Source organism: Pterocles gutturalis, unplaced genomic scaffold (assembly GCF_000699245.1).
Source record: "Pterocles gutturalis isolate BGI_N339 unplaced genomic scaffold, ASM69924v1 scaffold46161, whole genome shotgun sequence".
NCBI lineage: Eukaryota > Metazoa > Chordata > Aves > Pterocliformes > Pteroclidae > Pterocles > Pterocles gutturalis.
In genome coordinates this window covers 16,894-42,133 of record NW_010099492.1, presented here as the reverse complement: position 1 = coordinate 42,133, position 25,240 = coordinate 16,894, and the positions used below count along the sequence as shown (strand labels likewise).

The following is a 25,240-nucleotide window of genomic DNA, read 5'->3' as shown; positions in this document are numbered from 1 at the left end:
GAGTGAGAGGCTTTCTGTTCCTAAATAAATCTCTGCCGCATTTGTTTCCCTTCCCGAGTAACGCTCGTTTACATTCTAGGTTGGTGCTCGGCAATATAAAGTTGTGGAAATAGCCGTCAAAGTTACTTAGGATTGGGTTGAAAATGCTGGGAGAGAAAAAGCAATTAATGGTGAAAAGAGACCTTTACACAGACCCCACGTTTCCAGCCAGTGACACCTCTATATTTTTTGATTATTGTACCCCACTGGCCCAATTCAGAGGCGAGATATCTTGGTTGAGACCTAAGGTGAGTTTTAAGGTACAAAGGGCTGTGATTTTAACAGAACTGGACTTTAAGGCAGTAAATGATAGTTAGCATTGAGTGACTGGTTCTGGGTGTTTTTATTGGTTAGAAATACAGAATTGATAAAACCAATGTATGTCAGTGTTAACAGTATGCGTGTTATAGTTTTTAAGTCTGGATGCTTATTTGTAGGTCTGATTTAAATCCTAATGTATGCTTTTGAATTTCATGGCACTAGTAGAAATTCAGATATTTTTTCATAAATGTGTTTCGTTAAGCAAAGGACTGATATGACACCTTGGTTACTACTGAGGGCTGATCAGTTAATTTCCAGATCTTGCAGTGCTTGCAGGTGAGAGAAGATTCATTTTAAAAACTCACTTTCAGATCCAATTAAGTGTTTGTGACTTTGCATTTGAAATACCTCTTTTGCTACCAAATAAACTGTTTTTATTTGCCTAGGAAAGGTTTTTTTCTTATACTGGTTTGGAGATTCTTTTAATTTGGGCTGTGCAATGCAACGTGAACGGCATCAGTTCTATTTGTCACGGTTGATCATTTGTCTCTCAGGGAGCTGATGTCCTATTGGTGCCTCTGCTAAGGTCGCACCTGGTGCTGGGATTTCTATACTAAAATCCATGTGGGAACTAGATTTACCTCATGTAAAGTACCTGCAAAATAGCCACCACACAGTAATTTGTTATTGCTTGCTTAGGCTGTGTCTGAAGAGGAAATGTTTTAGAGGTAAAAACTCCCTCATTTTGTAAGAGGTTTCTGGAGCCCTTACATTCCCTCAAACACAGACTTCCTTTGACTATCATGCAGGATTTGGCTTTAACTCCCCTTCTTTTGATTTTAGGACATTTGTTCCTCTCCTCGGTTATTTTCAAACAATCTGCAGGATGTGCAAGTGAAACAAGGAATTTTGGGAGATTGTTGGTTCCTGTGTGCCTGTGTAGCTTTGCAGAAGAGTAAATACCTACTGAATAAGGTATAGTGAATTTACTTGTTTCATGTTTAAGAAGTTTTTTTCACCTAATTTACATTTGGGTATTGCTATTGAATCCCAGGTCTCAAAACTGAACATCAGTTTTGTTATGCTTAGTTTCACTGGTTTTGTTATGATTTTTTTTCTGTGATTATTACAAACAGTTAACTTTCAGCATATTTTAAACTGTTTTTGTTTAGGAGAAAAAAAAAAAAAAAAGCATTATTTGTCTTGATTTGGCTTTTGCCATCTAGGTGATCCCTCCAGGTCAGCCCAGCTGGACAGATGAATCATATCAAGGCTGTTTCACTTGTCGAGTCTGGCAGTTTGGACACTGGGTGGAAGTAACCATTGACGATCGTTTGCCTTGCCTTGGTGGTAAACTCTGCTTTTCCCAGTGTCAGACAGAAGATTTGTTTTGGCTTCCACTGTTGGAAAAAGCTTATGCAAAGTATGTGAACACTGTTATTGAGGGAAGTAAAGAAGGTACAGTACTTGTGTACCTTCTGCGTACTTATTTTATATGACTGTTTTGGGCATAGATCTCCATATTATTCTGCTTTCCCATACTGGGTTGTGCAGAAGTTCTTCTTTAAACTGTAGATCTGTAAGGTGTGTTTCCAGGTGCAGATGAGGTAGTCTTAGGGAATTATGATGAAAAATAAGAACTGCAATGAACTATCAGGATTCAAATTATGTTCATTAAGTCACTGTCTATTGGCCATCTAATTTATTAAGGGAAATATTTTACTAGTGCAGCATTTGAGGGCAGCTGAGGGCTCAAAGAAAAGCAGAAAGCATGCAAATATTTTCAAGGAAAGAAACAACATTATGTAAGTTATGCTAGTTGAGGCTCTTGTTGCGTGAGTTTCACTGCTCTTTTGCTTAATTTGATAGTTTATTATTTTGAGAAGAAACAACCATATTGTTAATGTGTTTGAAAATGCAGCTACTTTGTGTTTTATGACACATCCATCAAAATGCTGTCCAGATGGACAAAACAATTTTGAGACAAAGTGCACTGGTAAGATTGACATCAAATATCCAGAAGGACTTGTATGAAAGACTGTGATTGCCAGCAGAGGGCAGAAAAAGACTTTTAAGTATGAAGTAATTTATTTAACTGTAGATACTTTGGGCAGAAGTTGTGAAGTAGCAATGGCATTTTAAAACTTCTTTGTAGGTTTGAAAGATAATATTCTTTGTTTTCTGTGCAGTGTTGTCGTTCTCTCTTGTCTTATCATTCCATTATAGTCTTGATTTCTTTTGCTATCTTTTGCATCCACTGCGTCAGGTAGGCTGGTCTCTTGATTTACTTAAGTTATTGAAGGGTGTTTGTGCAGCATGAACAAAGAATAATTGAAGAAGAGGAAGATATGTTATTTGTTTATACAGAATGCAGATGATGTAGCGCACAGATATTAAGGTGCAAATGACTAGACTAGGGCAGTTTATATATATGGTGGAATGAATTGTAATAAACTTCCCATCAAACAATGGAATGTTTGATGGCTTATGTATTCTCTAGATGTTGTATTCTGTATAAATAAAATAGTAGGTCTTTTCTCTTGCTTACTTGGGGATATGAGTTACTGTACAGTCATAATTATGAAAGAACATAAAAACTGTGTTTCTTTAGGTCTTCTGTTTGCAGAAGCCTTTTCTTGGTGTTTTTGTTTTTACAGACTGCATGGATCTTACGAACAGCTGTGGGCAGGACAGGTGGCAGATGCTTTGGTTGATCTGACCGGAGGAATTGCTGAAAGATGGACCCTGAAAGACCCTGGAAGAAGTGTGGAGAAAGAGAAGACTGGCATGGTTTTGGAGAAAGCAGTGTTCAGGAGACTAATGAACCTGAAGGAACAGTGTGTAATAAGCTGCTCGGTCCTCAATTCCAGACAAGGTAATAGTAAAGTTCTAGACTTTTTAAAGTAAACATCTTGATTTAATGGTGTTCAGAGCACAAAGCAGACAGCAAATGCATAGTCCTGATTCTAGTACCATGCCAGTATCATCATGCAATTTTATATAACCTTGGATAAACAAAGATTTAAGGATGTTGTTGAGTTCAGAACAGAAGGTGCTTTTGAGGAGTGCTTTTTATATTAAGATGCTCGTAGGGTCAATTCTCAAAAGCAAATGCATTCCCCTCCTCCCCCTCCCCCCGGATAAAAAACCTAAAAAAAACCTTAAAAACCCCAATGAATTTCAGCATTGAGAATTTATAGATGTTTGAGATCAAGTAGTGAGTTAATTAGCTGTAAAACTTTATTTCTGTATAGTCAAATAAAATAAACCATTTGGGGTTTTTGATTATGTTTTTATGCTGATTTAAAAACAATTTCCTTTTAACTCAAAATTGCCTTCTCTCACAGGATAATGTAATTTATTGTGAAAAATGGAGCAGGTTCTTTTGTTTACTTTCAGATGCTTTTCTTTCTATTCAGGTGCAAGTGAACTAGGAGAATTTCATGCCTTTATTGTGATAGACATGTTGAATCTGTCTCAAGTGTCAGGCAAGGAAATCTTTCTACTACGAATAAGAAATCCTTGGGGGAGGCGGTGCTGGAGAGGTCCCTGGTGTGAGGGGTGAGTAGGTTTATTTTCACTTGGAAAATCATTGGTGAAAGTTCTGAAGCAGAAAACTTATCTATCTGTTGCAAAGGCGAATATTGCTCGTAGGCTATAGTGGAGGAGAGAAACTTCAGTTTGTATGCAAACCTTTAGAGAGTTCAGTAGTTCACACAGCTTATTGGTTCTAAGACTAGTCGTTTTGATCTATTCTGATAATCTTAATTTTTTTAAATAATTTTTTTTGTTTGTTTATCAAAGCATCATATCTTTTTGTAGAGATAAACTTAAGATGTTGGTTTATTTTCTTTCTCTGATTTTTTGTGGTACTTTTTTGATGTTTTGCAACTGATCTAAGTATCTTTGCTCATAAGACATTTGTGACTTGTAGTCACTCAGTTTTACTCATCTGTTCTCATTTGGTCTTGTCTCAGTTGCAGAAGGCAAGCAAAGGAGTACGTATAAAACAAAATACTGCAACAGGAAGGATGCTTATGCTTTTTTCTTGTGTGCTCATTTCTGTAGATCAATATGAGTAGGAGAAACTGGAATCGAGTAGATAGAAGAGATCTGTTTTAAAGGAAATGCAGAAATATGTTCAGCAGTTCATATAGCAAAGTCAGAAGAATGAAAGGGCAGACTCTACTGGCTTATTTTGAGAAATATTAGCATATTTAGACTGTACAAAAGAACATGCAATTCTTGACCCAAGGAGCAAGCTTTCAGCATTAAAATATGGTAACAATATGATCATGTTAACATTTTAGAGAAATAGGTTTTTTTCCCTGAGTTAAAAAGATGCCTTAATTGCATTAATTGAGACTTGAGTTTTTTTGCTTTTGGCAGAGTTTTGATTATACAGTTGGTCTCTTGTAGTTTATTTGCCGAACAATAAATTACCACGTAGTTGCCAGAGGATAGCATTTCACAGAGTGGCCTTTGAGCCCTGTTTTATTCAAGTGCAGAATTGTTCTTTGTTGTTATTAAAACAATAAAAAATGTTGAAAGTACTAGGTTTTAATGGGCCTTAAATAATGAGGTGTTTGATTTCTTGGTTTATCATGACTTAGCCAGCAGATTTGTGGGGATAACTGGCTGCTTCATACAAAAAGTGGGTTTTGATGTTCACGATAAAGCATTAAAATTCTTTCAGAGCAGTTACTGTGCAGCTTGTTTTACTTTTTTTGTTAGTTTTTTTAACAACTGTTATAATCTTTGTTCTGCTGTCACACTTTGGACTGTATTTCCTGTTGAAAGTAAAGTAGCTCTTCCACCTGAAAATACGCTGCTGTATCCTCTCTGGTGTTAGGTTGTGTCTGAGTATTCTTTGATAGGTTGTGATTCATGCTTTCCGTTATCCTTCTCACTGACTAGCAATGTGTATACAGGAAATATTCAATGCAAGTATTTGACAATAAAATGAAGAAACCTCTTTTTGCTATCCTGCTCCATGGATATTTGATGGATCATTGTTATGGAGCTTTACTGGGCAAAGAACTAAATGTTAACTTCTGTCTCATGTGCAGTGGCCGAGGATGGAGCCAGCTAGATCCAGTAGTTGCCTCAGAACTGCTCTCACAGATCCAGGAGGGAGAATTCTGGGTTGATGAAGAGGAATTTTTCAGGGAATTTGATGAGATTACCATGGGCTTTCCAGTCAATGAGGAAGGACAACTTCAGAGCCTCTATACAGGTGTAGTACGAGAAAACATTTTTCTCATGCAAATAACATTATGTCAATGGGAAAGATTGATTTGAATTACAAATTGATACAACTAGACCATAATTTATCTTTCTTAGTCTTTCCCTCTCCTTTAGACTCATAGGCCTTTTTTGTTTCTACTGGGAAAAATAGAGGGACAAGAGGAAATTTAAGATCTTTAGAGGAGTCTTCAATACTTCTCTAAAATCTAGTTACTTGCTAGTTTGTTGAGAGATTAGTGTTCTCTATCTAGAAGGCTACTTTTCTGGACAACCTTTTGAGATAGATATATATTTTTTTTAATAGGAGATAAACTTCAGATTTCTAGAAACAGTTTCTTGTTGTAAAAATAATGTATTCGATCTTGCATTAGCAGTTGTAACATGAATTCTCATGCCTCTCCAAATCTTGTTCATGAGTATCTGCTTGGAGAAAGTGTCAGGGCTCTGACAGCATGTTTTCTTGGGCTGGGGAGTCTCTGCTGTATGTCAGCTGTGTAAAATTAAGTAGCCTCTGATGTCTGAAATCCACACCATGTTTTTCTTATTTTGTCAGAGAAAGTGCTGTATTACTCGCAGAATCTTTTTGGATCCTGGGTGAGGGGCCAGTCTGCAGGTGGCTGCCGTAACAACAGCAGTTTCCCTACCAACCCAAAGTTCTGGCTGAGAGTCTGTGAAAAGAGTGAGGTGTGCATTGCTCTGCTGCAGAACCATAGGAAATACAGTGCTGACTGGGCTGGAAGAATTAAAAATCTGACTCGCTTAGCAGAGGAAAACCTAACTTTGACTGAAGGCATACAGGGGAAGAATTATCAGGCTGTGGGATTGCATGTCTGGAAGGTAATATGGGGGTGATGTGGGTTTTTTTTGTGGTGTTTTTTTTTTTTTTTTCAAATAGAAGTTCTAAAGCATTGCTGAAACATCTGAATAAAATAATTCATTTTTTATGGCAATGATATGATTTAACTGTTCACACATCTTACACCTGTGATTTATGTTAGAATGATCCTGTTTATCTCACAGTGCAGTCACTGTCTGTACAAACTATTAGTGGACTAGTACTTCCATCTTATTGTTGCGTGGCCAGTAGCAGAACTTCTGGGACCGTTCCAAACTAGAGCATGGCATTTCAGGCTGATTACTTGATGACTGTTCCTAAATTTACTTCTCTTGAATATTAACTCTTCCTATACTTCTTTGATGTTCAGCTTATCTGCTGATACTCTCTTCCTTACTTGTTTCCTTTTGTAAATGTATGCATGTTTAAAAATGTTTTAAACAATATTTGATCATTTTTAGTTTTATTAAAAACTCCTCTTTTTTCCTAAAACACCAAGCTTCATTATGCATTTATTCTAGGTGGAGAAGAAACGATTTAACCTTCCAAAGACCCTCTCTGCTCCTCCAGTTGTAGGTACTGTCTGCCATTCCTATGACAGAGAAGTGCATGTATGCTGTGACCTTTCGCCTGGGTTTTATCTTGTTGTTCCCAGCACTTTTCTGAAAGATGCAGCAGGGAATTTCTTGCTTCGTGTATTTTCAACGGGGAGGATCTCTCTCAGGTAGACTTAAAACAGAACAGAAAATTGCTTATAGTTGTTGACATAAACAAATATGTTTACTGAGTGTAAATGTGTAAAATGTTTTGAAGGGTTGTGCGGAGTACCAAGTAACAGCATTGTTTTATCTTTGAATTCATGTAAGTAGTGTTCTATCTCCTTGTTTGTTTCATGAAGCTACTGCTACCTCTTGTTAAAATAGTAGTGAGAAATAGCCACGAGTAGCATCTTGACTCTAAACTGCAGCCTAGCATTTTGAGAAAGTGCGCATTTTGTAAAAGAACTGAACAGGTTTCTGCAGAATGTGTTTCTCAATATGTGGAAGTTCTTTCTTATTATATGGAAAAAATGAAGATGTACCACAGAAGTTAAAAGTTACAGGAAAGGAAAGCAGTATATTATCATGTATGCTGAAAAACGCATACTAACAGGTTGCCTGATATATAATGTTGTTATTAGTGAGCAATACAGCTTCAAATGCAAGTGGAGTGTCAGCAGTGGACTCAGATGACACAGTGCTCACAGCTCATCTTTGCAGGATAAGTGTGGAAAATAGCACTGAAATTTATGCTGTCTTCTGTAGCTGAATGAAGAATTAGTTTTGAATTAAAAGTGTTTAACACTGGCAATACAGCTGAACTTCTTAATTTTGAAAGCCTCAAAGTTTACCGGCGTTATGATATACCTCATATCTTGTGGAGTGAAATAGATTTTATAACAGACTTAGAACAATCTTTTCCTTCTGTTTAGCAATGCTTGCTTATCCAATAGAAAAATATCAGCAGTGTCAGTCCAGTAGCTTCTGACGGCTTCTAATGTTTTTAACTGTAGCAGATTACATAGCTATCTCAACACTTTAAAGTCAGTTACTTGTGAGTGGTTATGTGTTGGTGACCATAGCCTTGAAATAAATACTTAAGTACTCATCATTGGGTCATCTTGTGTGGAGTCAGCAAAGTTGTACCTTCTTCGAATAAACCTGAAAAAATCCAAGGTTGTCTAACAGCTTGTGCCAGGTAAGCTACATGCAGAGGCAAAATGTACTGTTGGCAACATCTTTAAAAGCTGTTCAGATTTTTTTATTTCCTGATAGTACACTATTAACTCATATCTCCTTGGAGAGAAGCTGGCAAATCACACTTCAAAGCCGGAACATGCATTAATCATTTACTTGGCGGAATTTGGAAGCAAGATGGCATCAAGTTTTAGACTGAATAAAGGTCTGCAAAACTAGGCTAATTTTGCTGTATGGGTGCGAGTTTTGTACTTCCTATCAGCAACGTATTTGGTTTCTGGATATATTTTATCTGTACAGCGTGTTGCACTTCCAATGATGGGATAAAATTTCTAGGATTGCTGTTAAGTATAACACTTCCTCAGATTGAAACGGAGGTGCTAGCCTGGATACATGTCTGGAATGGACAATCGCAGAATAACACAACAGCTGTTACACATTCTCAACTGGAAAACTGGAAATGAGGACAGTTGCTCTGTTGAAATTCAATTTCAAACGCTGCACAACTGACAATGATACCAAATTGTTCACACTGCTGTGAAAAGCAGGGCTGGGCTATGATTGAAATAGGCGTTAACATTACAGTGATCAAGTCAGAGGTAAAATGGTAGTTTCCTCTAATTAAAGACATAATGAATATAAAAAATAGTGCAATATATGCTTTAGGCTTACTGAGGTGCTCTTGTGTACTCCAGAAGTCATTGTCAGTTGTATCGCTTTCAAACAGGACAAATAACGCAGGAGTATTGAGGAAAAATGTGTAAGCTGCATTACTTCATGAATGTACAAAAATCTATCTGGTTTTAGTGCCTGGTTTGTGTAGGCTGTGTTCTTGTAGAGATGTGTGAGTTACCTAAGGACTCAGAATTGTACGGTTCTCTTTTTCTTTGTGGTAAAAGTTTGGAGGAATTGTATTTATGTAATATTAGTTCATTTTTGTGAGCTGGTGTTCTAGATTTTGTGAAATCATACAAATTTAGTACATTTAGGTTTTTTTCTCTCTTTGATAGTGAGCTAAAACCACCGCCCGCAGATGCTGCCCTCTGTGAAGAACTCCCAGCAGGTGAATGGGAGACAGTGCAGCTGCGTGGATGCTGGAAAAATGGGCAAAGCGCTGGAGGTAGCAGGAACTTCCCCTCCTTCCATATCAATCCCTGCTTTCCCCTCTCCATTCCTGCAGGACCAGGAAAAAGCAGTGTGAAAGTTACGCTTCGTCAGCACTGCCAAGATAGCAAGTGTCGTCCCATAGGTTTCCATATTTTCCAGGTAAGACTTCTCCTGGCCAGTTTGGTTGCTCATTTGCCAAGCGTGAAGGTAAGCCTGGCAGTTAGTTCAGTGTTCCTTGTACTTGGCAAGGCATGTCCTGCTTCTAGGAGAAACACAGGCTGGTCCTGTGATGCAATGCCCGTGAAAGGTACGGAACAACTACACACTGCGACACTGCGTAGCATAGTAACCAGGTAATTGGTTCCACTGAATCCTTCCAATGTTCTAAATTAGTTTTAGAAATGAGGAACTCTTCAGGTTTTGCAAAAAATTCTCGGTGTCTTAATGATTAAGGACCAGACTTTTTAGTAATCAATCGTGAAAACTTTCTTAATCTCTAATAACTATTAGTTAGGTGGTGTGGATTGATGGTTGGACTTGATGATCCTTGAGGTCTTTTCCAACCTTAATGATTCTATGATTTACTAGCCCATTGGCAAGTGGTGTTGCATCCACAGACAAGATTAGAATTCAGGAGGACTGTGATATGTTGAACAGATGATCTGAAACAAAACAAGATGCGATTTGGTGTGGACAAATAGAGGTTCTACATGTATGTGCCAGTAATCAGCTGCATAAATGTGGGATGAGAAGCTTCTGGTTAGGTGGTTATTTTGCAGGGAATGCTAGATTGTTTTTTTTTTCAGAAAACATGCTTCAGAAAAGATGTTGCTTATGTGAGAGTCTGGAGTTGAGCATTAGAAGTGATCATATAGCTTCATATATACAATATGTGAAGAAAGACTGAAAGAATGACATTTTTCATGCCTATAGGAGTCCAAGAAGAAGTCTAATATGAATTTTCAGTGCAGGAGAAGCCACTAGAAAAGAGGAAGGACGTAGTTCACCATATCTATGAGGTGAAAAACAAGTGCTTTTAGGGTGCAGCAAGGAGGAGTGAGATCAGACAGCAGAAAAAGCCTTTGAGCTATGTGGGTATGGGGTTGTATAAACTGTCTACAAAGATGGCAGGAATGGTTTATCTGTACTTGAAACTGCCCTCTGGGTTTTCTGGAAGCCTTCCTCTCCCTCTCATGTAGCTCTGTATAGGAGAGTGAGTATTTGGAGTGGAACAGATATGCAACATACCATAGTAAAGTATACCAGGAATTTGAAGGAATTTAACATTGTGTGGCCTGAAATAGATGAAAAGATAGGCATGATTTCATTCTTTTTTGCAGGTACCTAGTAGCAGCTGGAAACCACATACTTCCTCTTTTCTACACTTGGAGCCACTGGTTAGCTGTGTACCTCATTGCTACTCACAGGAAGTAAGCCAACTTTGCAGACTTCCTGCAGGAAGTTATGTAATTATACCTTCTACATACTTGCCCAATACAGAAGGCAACTTTACAGTGGTCATAGCAACCAAAATAGACAGGTAAAAATACCTTGCCATCTATTTGCATTTTGAGTAGTTTTAGTGCATGTATTACAGGATGTTTGGAAACAAGAAGTGTTAGCAGTGTGTTCGCACCTTAGGTAGAAAATCTTCATCTTTTTTAATTTTAAGTCTTTTAATTGCTGTTAAGTTTGCGAACCTGCTTATCATGTTAACTATGTTGGAAAAATGACTAAAAAATAAATATTTGTTACTCAGCAATTGATGCAAAAAGATTAACAGATGTCTAGTGCTGGAAGAGATGGCCCTAAAGCAACTAATTATCAGCTATATCTGGATATTAGGATTTATTCTGAAATTTTACTAAGCTTTTTAATAAATAGGGTTGTTTTTGAGAAAATGCAATGTGTAGCAGGCCTTGTTCCAGGTTGTTCCCCCTGATATGAATAATGACAGGTCTGAGTTGGAGTTTGTAGATTCTGTAAGATTCTATAAAATTGCATCAAGATTCCATAAGGGAAAGAATGTGGAACAAAGCCTAGCATAACAGTCTGCTCTTTTTGAAGTGGGAGAAATGATTGATGTTTACAAGATCCCTCAGTGCTTTGTTCAGAAATAAATGTGGTTTGGGTTTTCAACAGGAAGCGTATTCACAGCCGGGAGACACTTGGACAAGTGTTGCAAGAAGTAAGTGATACATTTTTAATTTCAGTTGTTCTAAAGGTCATCAAGGATTATCTATTAACTAATATTGAGAGTCATGTACTAGAGGGCTGGACTTTGAATGTTCTAATTTATTTGTTGCAAACTGATAATCAGTAAAGCAGTTAATCTTTGGTTTTTTGTTTCTCAGCCGGAAAAGTAGCATTTGTTAGCAGCTAACAAAATTTGTCTTTTCACACCATGGAAGCTTCTGTATGACTATTTTATAAAGTTATTATTTACTCTCTGAAGCCATTGCCCAGTACCTACCTCTGCTGTAACCTCAGTGACTATTGGTGATGAGTAGGTTGTTGTACTTGACTTTTATATTTGCTTTCAAGACTGTAAACACTCTTTTATGTGTTTGGGTTTATTTTGATACATTCATTCTTGGTGTCACCATAGATCTGCTAGCTTTAATTGCATATTGTATATTTCCATCTGGTTTGCTTTGATATTAATTTGGGGTCCTACGTATTGCAATTTAGGAATTCTAATGATATTATAATGTTGTAAAGACTTAACACAGCAAAAAGAGGAGAAAAGCAAACAGACAATCCACAGGTTAGTTTTCAGGACACTGGAGATTTGGTTTTTACTTGTTTCCTCACAGCCAGCCCACATAGTATCCAACCATTATAGTCCTTTGAGGTGTGCGAGCCATGCTGATCAAGTCAACGCCACTATTGAATGCTTAGGATTATCTTTTGCTTCGTTAGATTTGTGTGTAAAATTGAAGGTTTGGATGTTAATGCCGAGTAACATTTACGGTATTTTTGCTGGGTGGAGAGGAGAACTTTGAATGTGTTATTTTAACAATTATTTAAAGATACCTGATTTCATTGGTGGATCAAAACATGCCCTTGGTAATACTCTGCTAATTAGGTGAGAACTAGGCAGTCTAGATACTTGTCTCTTTTCCTTTGAGGTTTTAATAAAAACAAAACAAAAATTTTAGGAAAAACTCTTCACCCGAGATTAGAACTGGTTTACCAATTTTCTTAGTCTAGGTCATGTTGGCCAATGATTACATTTTGTCCTTGAAACCTCACAGACTATGGATTTTGTGCTTCCCAAAAATGGGTAAAGACCTGCGTGTACTTTCCTCATGGTGCTTGTTATTTTAATATTTAGGAGCTGAAGTATGTAATGAAGTCCTTTATTGCTGTTGGTTTGGAAACAAAACATCGCAAGGCCTTTATAACAGAAGGAATATTTTCAAAGATATATTTTTTATATTGTTCCATGAAAACAGTTGGACTTGGGCAAAGGGTGCTGACATCAAGGGAATGAACAGTATAGATTCTTCAGGACTTGAAAACTTGAAGAATTTGGAAATAGCAGTTACAGTTTTCTTATCAGTGGCAGAAATTAATGTCTGAAACTCATCTTCAACAGCGTAGTCTTTTGTAAAGGCTGAACTTTAAATCATTCTGTGCTTTCAGGGGTTTAACCTGTGGAGGATCTAGACAGTCTGCCTTGCTGAGAAGTTGGGCTCTTGATTTCTAAGGGGTGCATCACAGCAGAGCTGGAAGTCAGTGTATTTTTCTAAAAGTTTGTTTATGAGTTTTCTAATTACTGAAGTGATGGGATTCGTGTGTTTTAGGTTTCTTAAGATGTTTCACAGGAAAGCTTGCATTTTGTCATTAATTTCTAAATCTACCTTTTCTCTGATTTTCTTCAATTCCTTATGAATGTCTTCTCTTTCTTGACAAAAAGGGTAACTAATGAAATAGTTTTGGTTTTTTTTCCGTTGTTCATTTTCTTATAGATTTCATTTACAACTGTGATGAAAAGGTAACCTGGAACTCTCCCGCTCTCATTCTGAGAAACATTGGAAGGCCAAGGAATGCCTCACCTCTTGCTGTTTTCAGTTTTAAATGGAATAACAAGAAGATACTCTTGGCCCTGCTGTTTTTCACTAGTACCAACTGTCAGGCCTACAATGACTTCTTTGTAAAAATACCTCCTCAATCATGTACACTCTGAATATTTGTTCTTCCCGTGTTTTTTAGAACCAGCATTTTAGAGCAAATCTTCATAATGTACCTCAGTTCTTCAAAAATACAGGTGAAGAATATGCGTGTGTTTTAACCCAAGCTACAGTTTTAGAAGAAAACCAGAAGACATGTGCATAAATAAATAATATTTTTGGGGAAAAACAAATTAAAATGAAGCTTACAGAATAACTTCAGGAGACCAAAGGGGCAAACGTAGAGGAAAGAAACTGGAGACTTTTTTTTCAGGTAGGACATATCTCAAGAATCATAAAAATACACTGGAGCAGAGAAAGTGTGAGCTTGTATCCTACACTGCCAGTCATGCTGCTGAGCACTTTACCATGGGCCCATTGTCGAACCATGCAAATGTTGGGTTGAAAAGAAAAATTTTTTGGTGAGTTTTTTTCTTTAATGAACACCACAAAGGAAAATTATCAGACTTGAAAACTTTTGTTTATGTACTATAATGTCAAACTGCTTTTGTAAATCTCTAAGAATGTGTTTTTTGTAATATCTGCCCTCAATGTAAGAAATATGAAGTTTAAGAGATTTTTCCTAATTTATGTTTGAAAGTATTTCTTATTCAAGGAAGATTTTTTTAGATGTTATATTTTCCTCAATAAAAGTGGAGTAATGTTGAAAGTTTTATGATGTCTTTTATTAAAAAGGTGAAAAACGTCAATGATATCAAGCCTGCATTTGTTCTGCCATAGCAAACTTTATAGTGTGTTTAGAGCCCTGGGATTTTCACCAAAGGGAGGGGAATAATTGGAAATCTCAAGTTTTCCATTAGTTTTATGTCTGAGAAATATGTAATATTCTATTTCTGCTTTAAACTACATCGTAGCATAACTTATACTTGCTCCTGTTGAACTTTGAAAATTGAAAGCATCTAGGATGCTTGCAGCTGAATTTTAAGTGGTCAAAACTTTCCCCATCTATTGTGGAATGATGAGACAGCAAAGGAAAACACCTTGAGTAATAAATCGTTACTGTGCCTGCTTTAACAAATGTTGGAATCTGTTTATTTTTTTGATTTCTTGAAAGTCTGTTCCTTTCCCTTCAAATAGGAAATTATTGGATGATATAATAGTATTTCTAAACAGAAGAAGGAAAGGTTCATGAAAGCACCTGGATCCAGAGTTGTGATAAAATAGGAAATGGATGCTGAGGAAGTAAAGAAAAAATGTATAAGGATTTCTAAATGGACTATGATTATAAGAGGCCCCATTCTGCAATCATTTATGCATGTGTGAAGTTTATACTACAATATATAATGCTTTATGTGAGTGTGAAAGGAAAAGGACTCAACACTGAGCGTGTATACTCTGTTACCTTCTGCAAAAGGAGGTAAGAAAGCACCTTCTGTGAACACAGAGGAGTAACAGCATACTGAAGAAAATTGTTTTTTATTCAGGCATCATTGCTGCGTCAGAACAATTGTGGCATTTTACCAGTGTGATACCTGACTGAGCATGTATGCAGGAAACTGCTTGATACAGATCACTTCTCTAAAGTCCTACATCTAATTCATTGCTACTGTGAGTGTGAAAATACATTTTTCGTGGTGATGTATTAATGTGTACTTCTGTATGGCTAAGATGCGATTATATGAGCTTCAGCAAGTATGCTTCTTTTAATTTCAAAAAGCTCAACTATATGAGGTCAGACCTCCTAGAGAAAAACACTCTATATTAATTTGCTGTATGAGCTACATACATTTGAATACAATGGAGATAGTAGTATGTGTTTGTAAAATATCTGCAGTTATTGGCTGGTTGAAGTCCCTCCGCACTGTAGTAAGTTGCAGACTAGCGTGGAACAGCACAGAGTTTATACGGATGTGGCTGCAGTATTGCACCCAAAATGTACTCCAGATTGATTTCCTTTACTCCCTCAGGGAGCTGGAATGTGAATGCCCGAAGCAGGTTGGTAAAGAAGATGAACAGTTCAGCTCGTGCCATCTGTTCCCCCAAACATACACGGTGCCCTGCAGATGAAAGGGAAAAAGTTGTATAAAGCTAAGTTCTGGGAAAGAATTTCAAACAAAATTCTGCTGAGTTCCATGAATTCTGTTAATGTAAAATGATTATTTTCTGTTTCCTTCTGTAAGGACAGAAGATGCCTTTGGAGGTGGGTGGAAAAGTTTATTTAACTGAGAAACTGTATACCTCTAACTATGTTGACTGTTTGGGGTTTTTGTTTATTTTGGTTTGGTGGTGTTTTTTTCCCTGTTTCCCTGGAGCATGTATGCGATTCTTCATTTTTGCTTCTTGTTCTGTGAGAACCATGACTTGTTTCTTGGTTAAGAGAAGGCCAGATTTTAAAAGGCTTCGTATACTTCAGAGTCTTGTCTTTGGTTGTTGAGCAGGGAGGACTGGAACATTGTGGGATTCAATTCTGAAGCTAAAAGGATGTAATCAGGCTTTCTTCAACAGAAATTAAGGTGGCTGTACTGTGTCCTTGTAGCCCAGTATCCTTTCTCTAATGCTGTCCAGGAGCAGATATGTAAGGTAAGGGAATGAAACATAGGCATGTGCAGTGATGTATAGACTCAGTAACTCATTTTGGCATATTGTTTTCACAGTATATTTCAGGATCTCTATCTATATATTCCATACTAAAAATATATATATTCAAGATCTATAAATACTCAGATTATATAAAGAAAACAACCAAAGCAAGCTGGAAAATCTCCTGTGCCTGGGTTGAAATGGTAGCCGAAATTAGTTGTCAATTCATGTAAACTAGTGGAGTAAGTTTGGTGAGTAAAGGAGGTAACATGTTAAGTACCTGGTTTGCAAATATGGTTTTAGGATTTACAGGCAATTTCGGCAAATTATTTTAAAAGCTGGATTTACTGTGTTTAATCTGACTGCTTTGTACGTTACTTAGTATCCTATTTGCTTTTTATCTGCAACAAATGTCTAATAGTATAATCTGTCATAGTAACATAACCTTAGCTGTTTTCCAGTGTTTTTTTCTTATTTTGTGCTGCTTTTCTTCATAATCTGATTATTGGAGAAACTGGTAGTCTAGAGAAGCTCTCCGAGTTTTGTTTTGTACTGCTTTTCACTCTTCCCCTCCCCCCCCCCGACCCGTGTTCTTGTATCACTGCATTTTGCATTGTAAATTAGGTAAATTGTATTTGTAATGTGCTTTTGAAAAGTTAGAAAATTTTTTTAGTTGCCTTTATTCTGCTGAAAAGACTGTATTTTGCTAGTTTTCTGGAGATATAAGAGAACCTGGCAGGGGGGTTGGAACTTGGTGATCTTTAAGGTCCTTTCCAACCCAAACCATTATATGATTCTATGAACTTGTTGCTAGACAATTACTGTAGGATTTGGGAGACTGAGGTTTGGTTTCCTTCTTCATCACAGATTTTCTCTATATTTTGAGAAATCATATTACTTTTGTCTTTTGGTTCCCCATTTGTAAGGTAAGAATAAATTGATATTCTGATTTGAGGGTGTTATCAGGATTTAACCCATTAGGGACTAAGGAGCTCAGCTACCTGTATAGTAGGAACCATTCATTTACCAAGGAGATAGCATTATGTCTCCTAGCCATACTCATACTCTGAATGTATAAAAAATACAAAATACAGTATGATATTTGTGGCTCTTACAATAGAACACCTGACTTTTAAGTCTTTGTGTCACATACATTTTTATAAAAGTATGTTTTAAAAATTTTAAAATGAAGAAGTGGTGGTTTTAGTCTTGCTGCAAGATGCAGTGAACAGGAATATTTAAATGTCAGAGCATTACCTGCTGAGAAAGGCAAGAATGCCTCTTTGTTCACAAAGTTGCCGTCCAAATCAAGGAAATGGTTTGGGTTGAACTTCCAAGGGGTTGCCCAATGCTCAGAGTCATACACAACAGAGTGCAGATTTGGCAATACAAGTGTGCCCTGCAAGAAGAAGCAGAGATTATATTTTCCATGTATGAATGATTCTTTTTCTGGACTCTCCTTCTCTCTAATAGATACTATGCCATCCTGTGTCTGCAGCCCAGTGTTTGGATTCAACTTGGTTTTCTCCTGCACACATCCAGGCATGACAAACCCTTGTATCTTCTGTTTGTCGTAATGTATTACATGTTTGCCTTTGTGTAAGTTATGTCAGGACTACTGAAGTGTCTTCATATCTAACCTCAAGCAGAGCTTGGATAGCTTCACCTAATTGTCAGACTAATCGTAACATCTTCCTTTTTGTTTTTTGTACTCTTTGTTGGATCTTTCAATTGCACCACATCAATTTTATGCTTAATATATTTGTGACATTTATATCATGCTAGTGTGACTGTTGGATCTGTCACTGTACTGAGTTGGCATCATCTTAAGTGTGTGGTCTTTGTGTGTGTGTTTTGTCAGGGATGACTCCAGGTTGCAGCAGGCTGCTCCCTTATGTGTGAAAGTTAGCTGGCTTGACATTCTTTAAACCTCATTTCTTCATCATTCCTAAAAACATGTTCTGCTTTGATGCCCAGACATCATCCATATTTGATTAGTGGGAAGAAATCCTTCCGTTTTCCTTATGTTTGTTTGCTACTTGTGATTTTAGCCTTTGCCCCAGCTTCCTTTTGCATCTGCTGATGTAGACCTAGCCCTGGTTCAGAACACTCAGCTTTATGTCTGTGATGTGCTACCGCATGCTCCCTATACAAAGTTAGGAATTGTAGAAGCTAATTTCATATAAATACTAAGGTATGCTCTGTACCTTTTTAATGTGAAAACCCAGCAGAGTTGTGTTCTTCACACATTGTCGAGGTACCCCAATAGAAGTAACGTTGCTGTACCGCAAAGCCTCGTGAATCACAGCATTGGTATATGGCAGTCTTTTACGGTCTTCATAGCTGATGAGATGTGAGGGTTCCAAAACAGCCTCTATCTCTCCTTGAACCTTTTCTGCAGAGAAATAAAAATATTTTAACTTTTCTTCCCTTTATTCCAGCAGATTTCGGTACAAGTATGGTCCAGAACTGGGGAAAAAGAACAATTATGTTGCTATGAAATGCATTGGCATGTGGTTTGACTGCTGTGTTGATTTCAGTTGATCAAGAAAGTGCACATCCCCAAAGCACAAGATGATCTCCCATCATGACATTCCACTTGGTGATGAGCATAATACAGCTCTATGTTTCAAAAAAGGATAAAAATTTGAAATTCCAGGTATAATTTCTGTTATGTTTATAAATACACATCAGACTGGGCATCTCTTTAAAACTTTTCTGCTTTGAAGGTTAGGAAGAGACTAGGTTGCATATGAATGTCTTCAGCTTCTTATTCTGGTTTTGCCATCCCCTTCTAGAGAGTTAAAACAGTGACTACTACTAATTTCTGTTAGTGTTGCTTCTTGGTGAACTGATGGGGAAAGCAACCGATCACTGCTCGGGGACTGGCTGGGTGCCGATCAGAAAGTGGTGAGCAGTTGCATCACTTGTTTTTCTTGGGTTTTGTTGTTTTCATTACAATTTAGTATCACTAGTATTATTAGTATTTTATTTTATTTCTGTCATTAAACTGTTCTTATCTCAACCCGCGAGTTTTCTTACCTTTTCTCTCAGATACTCTTCCCCATCCCACTGGGGGTGGGGGCTGGGAGTGAGCGAGCGGCTGTGTGGTGCTTATTGTGAGCTGGGATTAAACCACAACATATTTGTTTTGTTTATTAAATTTTCATTTTCTACATTTTGATTGTAGATCTACCACCATTCGTATTCATTGTTAAGGGTTATTTTGATGTGGTGTTAGTGACTGAGCTAATACTTACACTTTAATGATGTTCATTATGATGTAATGTTGAAGGCAGTTCTCTCTGACATTGCTTTTGCTCACCTTGTATTTCTGGGTATTGTACCATATAGAGCAATGCCCAGAGAAGGGTGGTACTTGTTGTTTCTGTTCCTCCCAGCAAAAGATCAACCACAGTCTGGACCATATTGTCTTTATTAAATGTAGAAGTAGGGTCATCTTTGGTCTGTAGGGTATATTCATAAGAAGACTATGAAGTGGATAATTTCAGAGATACCATCAGTCACATAGAAATTGTCATTGTTTGAAAACAGTGCCCAGCCCACTAAAACAAAAATCTTCAGTGCTAAAGAAATAAAGTATGCAAAATTCCCTACCAGTTACTTGAACAGCAAGTATTTGTAGTAGGTGTTGAGGCCAAGGAGTGGATAGTGTGATAAACAGAGACTTACTTTTCTTATTTGAGCCAGGTAGAAGTCAATGAGATCCTGTGGATCACCTGTGTTCTGTCTCTCATGAGTCTGGACCTCATTCATAACTAAATTGTGCATGAAGTCGTTGTACGCAAACACTTTCTGATGAGGTCCTGGGAGACGGTGCATAAGCCATGGGAAAGCATCGTACAGCTGTGATTTTAAACAAAAAGGAAGAAACGTGAGCTCTTTTAAATTTAGGACACAATTCTGATTTCCTGGTAGCTCTGTGAAGTCACTGCAACATGTGGGCTCCTAGTTAGGTTGAGAGGCAATAGACACATGTTGGAGAGAGCCTAAATTCTGGGAACAGGTTTCCCAGAAAGTCTGTGTGAAATCTCCATCCTTGGAGTCTTCAGGACTTGACCAGACAAGTCCTTAAACAACCTGATCTAATTAGGCCTTCTTTGAGCACAGAGTTGGATTAGCTGATGTGGAGAAGTCCCTTCCAATGTAAATTGTTCTACATTTCTAAGAGGGATTATGAAACCTTCAGATTGCCCTCTAAGTGAACTGGCATAGAGGAAAATGTGTTTGATATTTGTTAATGAGCTATTTGTAATATGCAGCAATCTAAATTGTTATTACCATACTGTCAATATTCAATAACCACACTTTCTATCTGTAGCAGATAGGATGAAGACTGAAAAGGTATAGAAGCTGATGGGACCTCTCAGTCTTAGAAGGCTTTCCTCCAGGAGAAACTGGCATGTGTATTTGTTGAGGGAAAAAATAATTGTTTTTATTTCTTTGTATTCTGTATGTTTTGTGAATGGACTTCAGTCTCTAGGACTGCTGGCGGAGCCTTTGTTTTAATTATGGCCAGTGATTGGGAATCTATTGGCCAGTGCAGACTTCTCCATGCCCATCAGCTGACCAAAATATCAGCATTGTGTAATAGTGGACATCAGGTCACAGGAGAGCAGGAGAATGATTATGTTTTACTTTTTGGATGCATATCTAATGCAACAGAGGCTTCCAAAAATGGGTGAATCAAAGTAATTGAGGGCTGAATCTGGCTCACAAGCAGATTTTCTCAACCTTGAGTTTTGTTTGTATTTTTTTTAAGGTGTCTCTGTATGAAAGTGTTGGAGAACCTGATGGTGTTACAGAATGCCAGTGTGCCAAAATCTGCACAACATAAGCAAGAGCTAGGCTTTCAAGAGCTCAACAATATTCTTCTTGATGTGGTGAAATTGTCACCTGTATCTTACAGAAAGTTCAGAATAACTCAGATCTTGGTGGTAATATGAGTTACATGAGAAGCAAGATATCTTCTCAAAAGAACAGGACTTGGAAAGCTTAGTTCTTATTAACTGCACTTCTGTATTCTCAAGACTAAATGAAAATTAAATTTTAAAAGTTGCTTTCATCTTAAGATTTAAGAGTCTTACATACACAGTACTCTGCAGAGGATTACTCTTTTGAAATACATTCTATTTTTGGAAATCTGAAAGTAATGATCTAGAATTTAAATTTTAGGACATGTGATTTACTGACAAGGAATGTAAGGCAAATAAGGTATGTATTTATTACTGCACAATGGCTCACAGAATAATGATATGGAAATGTTTGGGAATAATCATCACTGACTTTTAATTTGTTTTGACTTCTGAAATGCAAATGCACTTTAAGGAATAAGAACAAGAAAATTAGATTCTTACCCTGCCCCAGATAGTAGCTTGAAAGTAGATCACAAAATAAACAGCTTTGATAAGCTTACTGAAAGATTCATCCTCACTGGAGAAGCGATGGCCAAAAACAACAGCACAAATTATGTTTGCAATAGCACGGACAGTGAAAGTGTGGGGGTCGAAAGGTTTGCCTGTGAATGTAAGAGGTACAATTAATATTTCTGAATAGACCACAGTAAGAAAGATGAAGAGGCAGGCTTTTTTTTTTTTTAAATGGTAAAAATAATAGTAGATCTGACTACTTTAGATAAATTTAACACAAGTAAACTCTAGTTTAATACAAATTAACTGTATGGATGGTGAGTGCAGGGAGTCTTTATTTTCAATCTGCTTTTTACTCTTGTAAAATACAGTGATTATTGGTTTTCAGAAGACAGGCATTAGGTCTCTTTTCCTCTCTTTGGCTTGTGGTCTGGGTTAAGTGAAAACCCAAGTAATTAATTAGAACATATGCTTTCAAATCTGGAGGTAGACATTTAAGTCTGGCAATTAAAAAAAACCACAAACCTTCCCCCTTTTTTAAAAAAAACCCTTCCCCCCCAAAAAAAAAGGAAAAAAACCATTTTTAATTTATTAGTCATGTTGAAATGGCTTGTCTCCTTTTCAAGTACAGGTTAACAGTTCAATTATATAGTTGTTTTCCCCACAGTCTGAAAAGGCATAATGGGATGAAAACCAGCTTCCATTAAAAAGGGTTAAGTACAGAGAAAATTAGATTAAGTACATATTTCAATGGCAAGGACAACCTTTGAATTATTCTGCTACTGAAAAGGGTGGATTATGCATCTCAGACTTCAGTCCAATGCTTGTAGTCCTTCTTGGAAAGAGTAAATACAATTATTGAGTGTAAAATGAGGAAGAATTGCATGGAAGGTAAAGATTTGGGCTGTACAGGGACTCAGAGTCAGTGGTATGTTCATCTCTTACATTTTAAAGCTCTGTGAGTATGTTGCTCTCAGAAGAGCGATAGGCCGTTTTGCTGTGTCTAGAGCAAGGAGAGTTGGAGGCAGACCTTAGGCAACTTCTCTGTGTTTTCACATCAATATGGAACACGATGTGGGTGAGGGCTTTGGCTGTTCAGAATATTTATATTTCATTGCTTTATTTTGGCGTCTTTCTAAAATTCTATTGGTTTTTCTTTCATCCAAACCTTAAAAAGAAGTTTTGTTGGACAACTGAATAATACATTCCTTGTGTTGGGGTTCTTTCTCTGCCAAATCCTAAAGGCCTGTTGTCCTAGAATGACTTGCAGCGGCTCACAAATTGTGTATTTAGTGGAGAAGAACATTGGGTTTTTCTATACTCCTTGAATGTAAGAATTGTTACCAGCTGTCCCCAAGACTGTGTTGATAATAAACATTTTTTTACTACCCTTATTTCAAAAAACAATTTTATATTGCCTGCTGTGCAGACAAAACATTTTTTGTGAAGAATGCAATTAAGAAGCCGCTAAAGGTCCCACTAATATGAAAAATATCTGTATTACTTGCAAAAATGTACTGTGAAACTTTTACTCCCCTAATCTGTGATATTTCAGAAAAAGCTCCAAGTGTTATTCTTCTAGTGAATTTACCTTTTGTGTTTGCAAAGATGTCCACAAGGTGACAGGCCTCTGTTTGAATTTGATGCTCCAAATTGTTCTTGCCCAGTGCCAGGCTTCTTATAACTGTCATACCAAAGCGCCTCTGTTGCTTCCAGGTGTGTCCGCTTGTCAGAAAAATACCTGAAGAACACAGAAACACTTATTTCATTGCTGGGAAGGCAGATCCTTTCACTGCAGTAGGCAAAATTTGATTTAGATTAGGTTATATTTCATTAACAAAGAAGATACCATGATTTCAGATACTGACTTTTGGTCTCTAACTCAGGTTTTTATGACTCCCGGCTGTATAGCTGCTCATCAATGCGACCCTGGAACTGAGCGGCGGTGTTTTTGGTAAGGACGGAACAGCTCGGGCTACAGACGTCCTCTATGTGAAGAGTATTCTGGTTTAGAAGTGATACAGCTGAAGAGCAACTCCTCTAGGTAAATATTCTTTTGAATCTATTGGTAAGAAAGAAGTCAGTACTGTGCTTTATAAGAGGAGAAATTGTTTTTTCCTTTTCTTAATGTGCCAGCTGTGCAGAGAACCTGTCTGCTATGTAAGCCCAGCGATGTCAGTAACTCATGTATGTGTATAGGAAAGCATCTTTCTTCTGTACGTCCTGTTCACATTTCAGTGTTGGGTAACATCTTGTACCTTTTTCACCCATCATATCCCTGTAGAATGGGGTGAGAGGTCGTCCGGAAATTTCCTCTGAATGGGTGACGATGCCATCTTTTACTGCTTTGTATCCGTTCAGTACAACCATAGGAGTGTGTCCCATCCACAGTGTGTAGATATTTCCATAGATGTTGGTTAACTAAAGAGTCAATAACAGTAAATTAATAAATGTAAACCAGGGAATGCAGGCTCTTAATAATACTCCTTTTAAGAGTTTTTTGTAGTTGTAACTGAACCTGTTTTCCAACATCAATGTGAATTACGGGTTTCGGAAAAAATTAGCCTTCCGTTGTAATGTGCTTTGGGAAGAGAAGATAATAGTATTTTATGGTAGATACTAAGGACTTCTTTCAGAAAATCACTTCTGAAAGTTCCACAGAGAGAGAAACAGAGGTTTTCTCTGTCAGCTCAGAATCAAAGAACAAATTAGGCAACAGGCAAAATCCCAGAGCTTTTCTGTTTAATTTACTAATGAACCAAAATCACCGTATTTTCTTGCCTCTAACTTCTGAAGAAAGCAAAGAAATGTTTTTGCATTCTTTCCTATAGCTTCCATGTGATTTTTTCTTATGTTTCTCTATTGTCTTTCCTAAGATCATGCTTGCATTTTTCCTTAAAATAGTTTGAAGCAAGTTCCTTACTTTTTTTAATAGTTGTAATTGATTTATAAAGGAAGTGTACTAGGAACATAACAGCTTTCAAATTTTCCTGCCTTGTTTTAGTAATAATCTGTTTACTGCATACAATAAATCTTTTTGCAGTACAAGTAAGAAAAGGAGAGTCAGTTTGGTCTTCTAATGGAGATCGGACCACTTATAGCCCGGAGATGTTCCAGTGACATTGGCGTCAGGCAAAGGAAATTCTAGAGGTGGTTTGCAGGGCTAGGTATCAAGCCAGAAATAGAGAATGAAACTGTCAATGGAATATCATGCTATTGACAGTGCTTGTGATGATTTTATGCATGGATGTTATTGTATCCAAAAGAGAAAGAAAATAACAGGGATTAAAGCAATTATGGTGTTTATTACTCAGAAATACTTTTCATAATGCAGGATCCTTGGATTCTTTGAAATTGGCTGATAATCAAGCTTGAGGTTTATTTTTAAAAAAAAGGCAAATTTAGAGTGTTCCTGTGCAATGTACAATTTAAGTTAAAATAGATTCAGACCGATTTTCAACCATAGAAAGAATTAAATACCTTAGTGAGAGTTTCTCGACGAAGTTTGAAGTCCAGCAGCCACAAATTTCCAATGATGGGGAGGGGAGCTGGTCCTGGAGGAAGCTGGGTGCGCATCCATTGCAGCTTTAGGAACTGCAAAATCAGGAGACATGCTACTAGAGCTATAAAAAGCTCAGCAATCCCCAACATCTTATCAAAATTTTATCTTCTCACTAGTTGGTGTTTTTTTTTTTTTTTTTTTTTTTTTTTGGCATATGACTTCCTCTGAAAATCTGGAGTTGTGTAGATGAGTTTGCTTCTACTGAATTGAAACTCTTTCTAAAGAATATTTGTCTGCTGTAGCCATCTATCCCTCTCTGATAATCCAGTTTTCCCAAGCTCAAGTCCTTAAAAAACTGAAATATGTGATCCTCTACAGTTAGCCAAGCCACACCTACTCTCTTATGA

The 25,240-nt window shown here is 37.2% G+C and overlaps 2 protein-coding genes across 2 annotated transcripts; one reads left to right on the top strand and one right to left on the bottom strand.

Annotated features, from left to right (window-relative positions):
• The first annotated feature begins 44 nt into the window (after positions 1–44).
• On the top strand, positions 45–13,229 carry CAPN10 (calpain 10). The gene is made up of 12 exons (XM_010076493.1): positions 45–287; positions 1,144–1,275; positions 1,527–1,723; positions 2,958–3,175; positions 3,720–3,861; positions 5,370–5,536; positions 6,101–6,384; positions 6,904–7,106; positions 9,129–9,384; positions 10,566–10,765; positions 11,368–11,413; positions 13,200–13,229. Exons 1-12 carry the CDS (start codon positions 144–146, stop codon positions 13,227–13,229), a joined length of 2,019 nt encoding a protein of 672 aa, XP_010074795.1. The 5' UTR covers positions 45–143.
• Positions 13,230–15,239: 2,010 nt separating this feature from the next.
• Positions 15,240–25,016, bottom strand: LOC104463950 (cytochrome P450 2J2-like). Its single transcript, XM_010076482.1, has 9 exons — positions 24,812–25,016; positions 23,590–23,752; positions 22,923–23,072; positions 21,320–21,480; positions 19,635–19,808; positions 19,267–19,408; positions 18,149–18,336; positions 17,199–17,340; positions 15,240–15,418 (listed from the first exon to the last, which is right to left on the bottom strand). The coding sequence occupies exons 1-9, from the start codon at positions 24,980–24,982 to the stop codon at positions 15,240–15,242; spliced, it is 1,470 nt and encodes a 489-aa protein (XP_010074784.1). The 5' UTR covers positions 24,983–25,016.
• Positions 25,017–25,240: the final 224 nt, after the last annotated feature.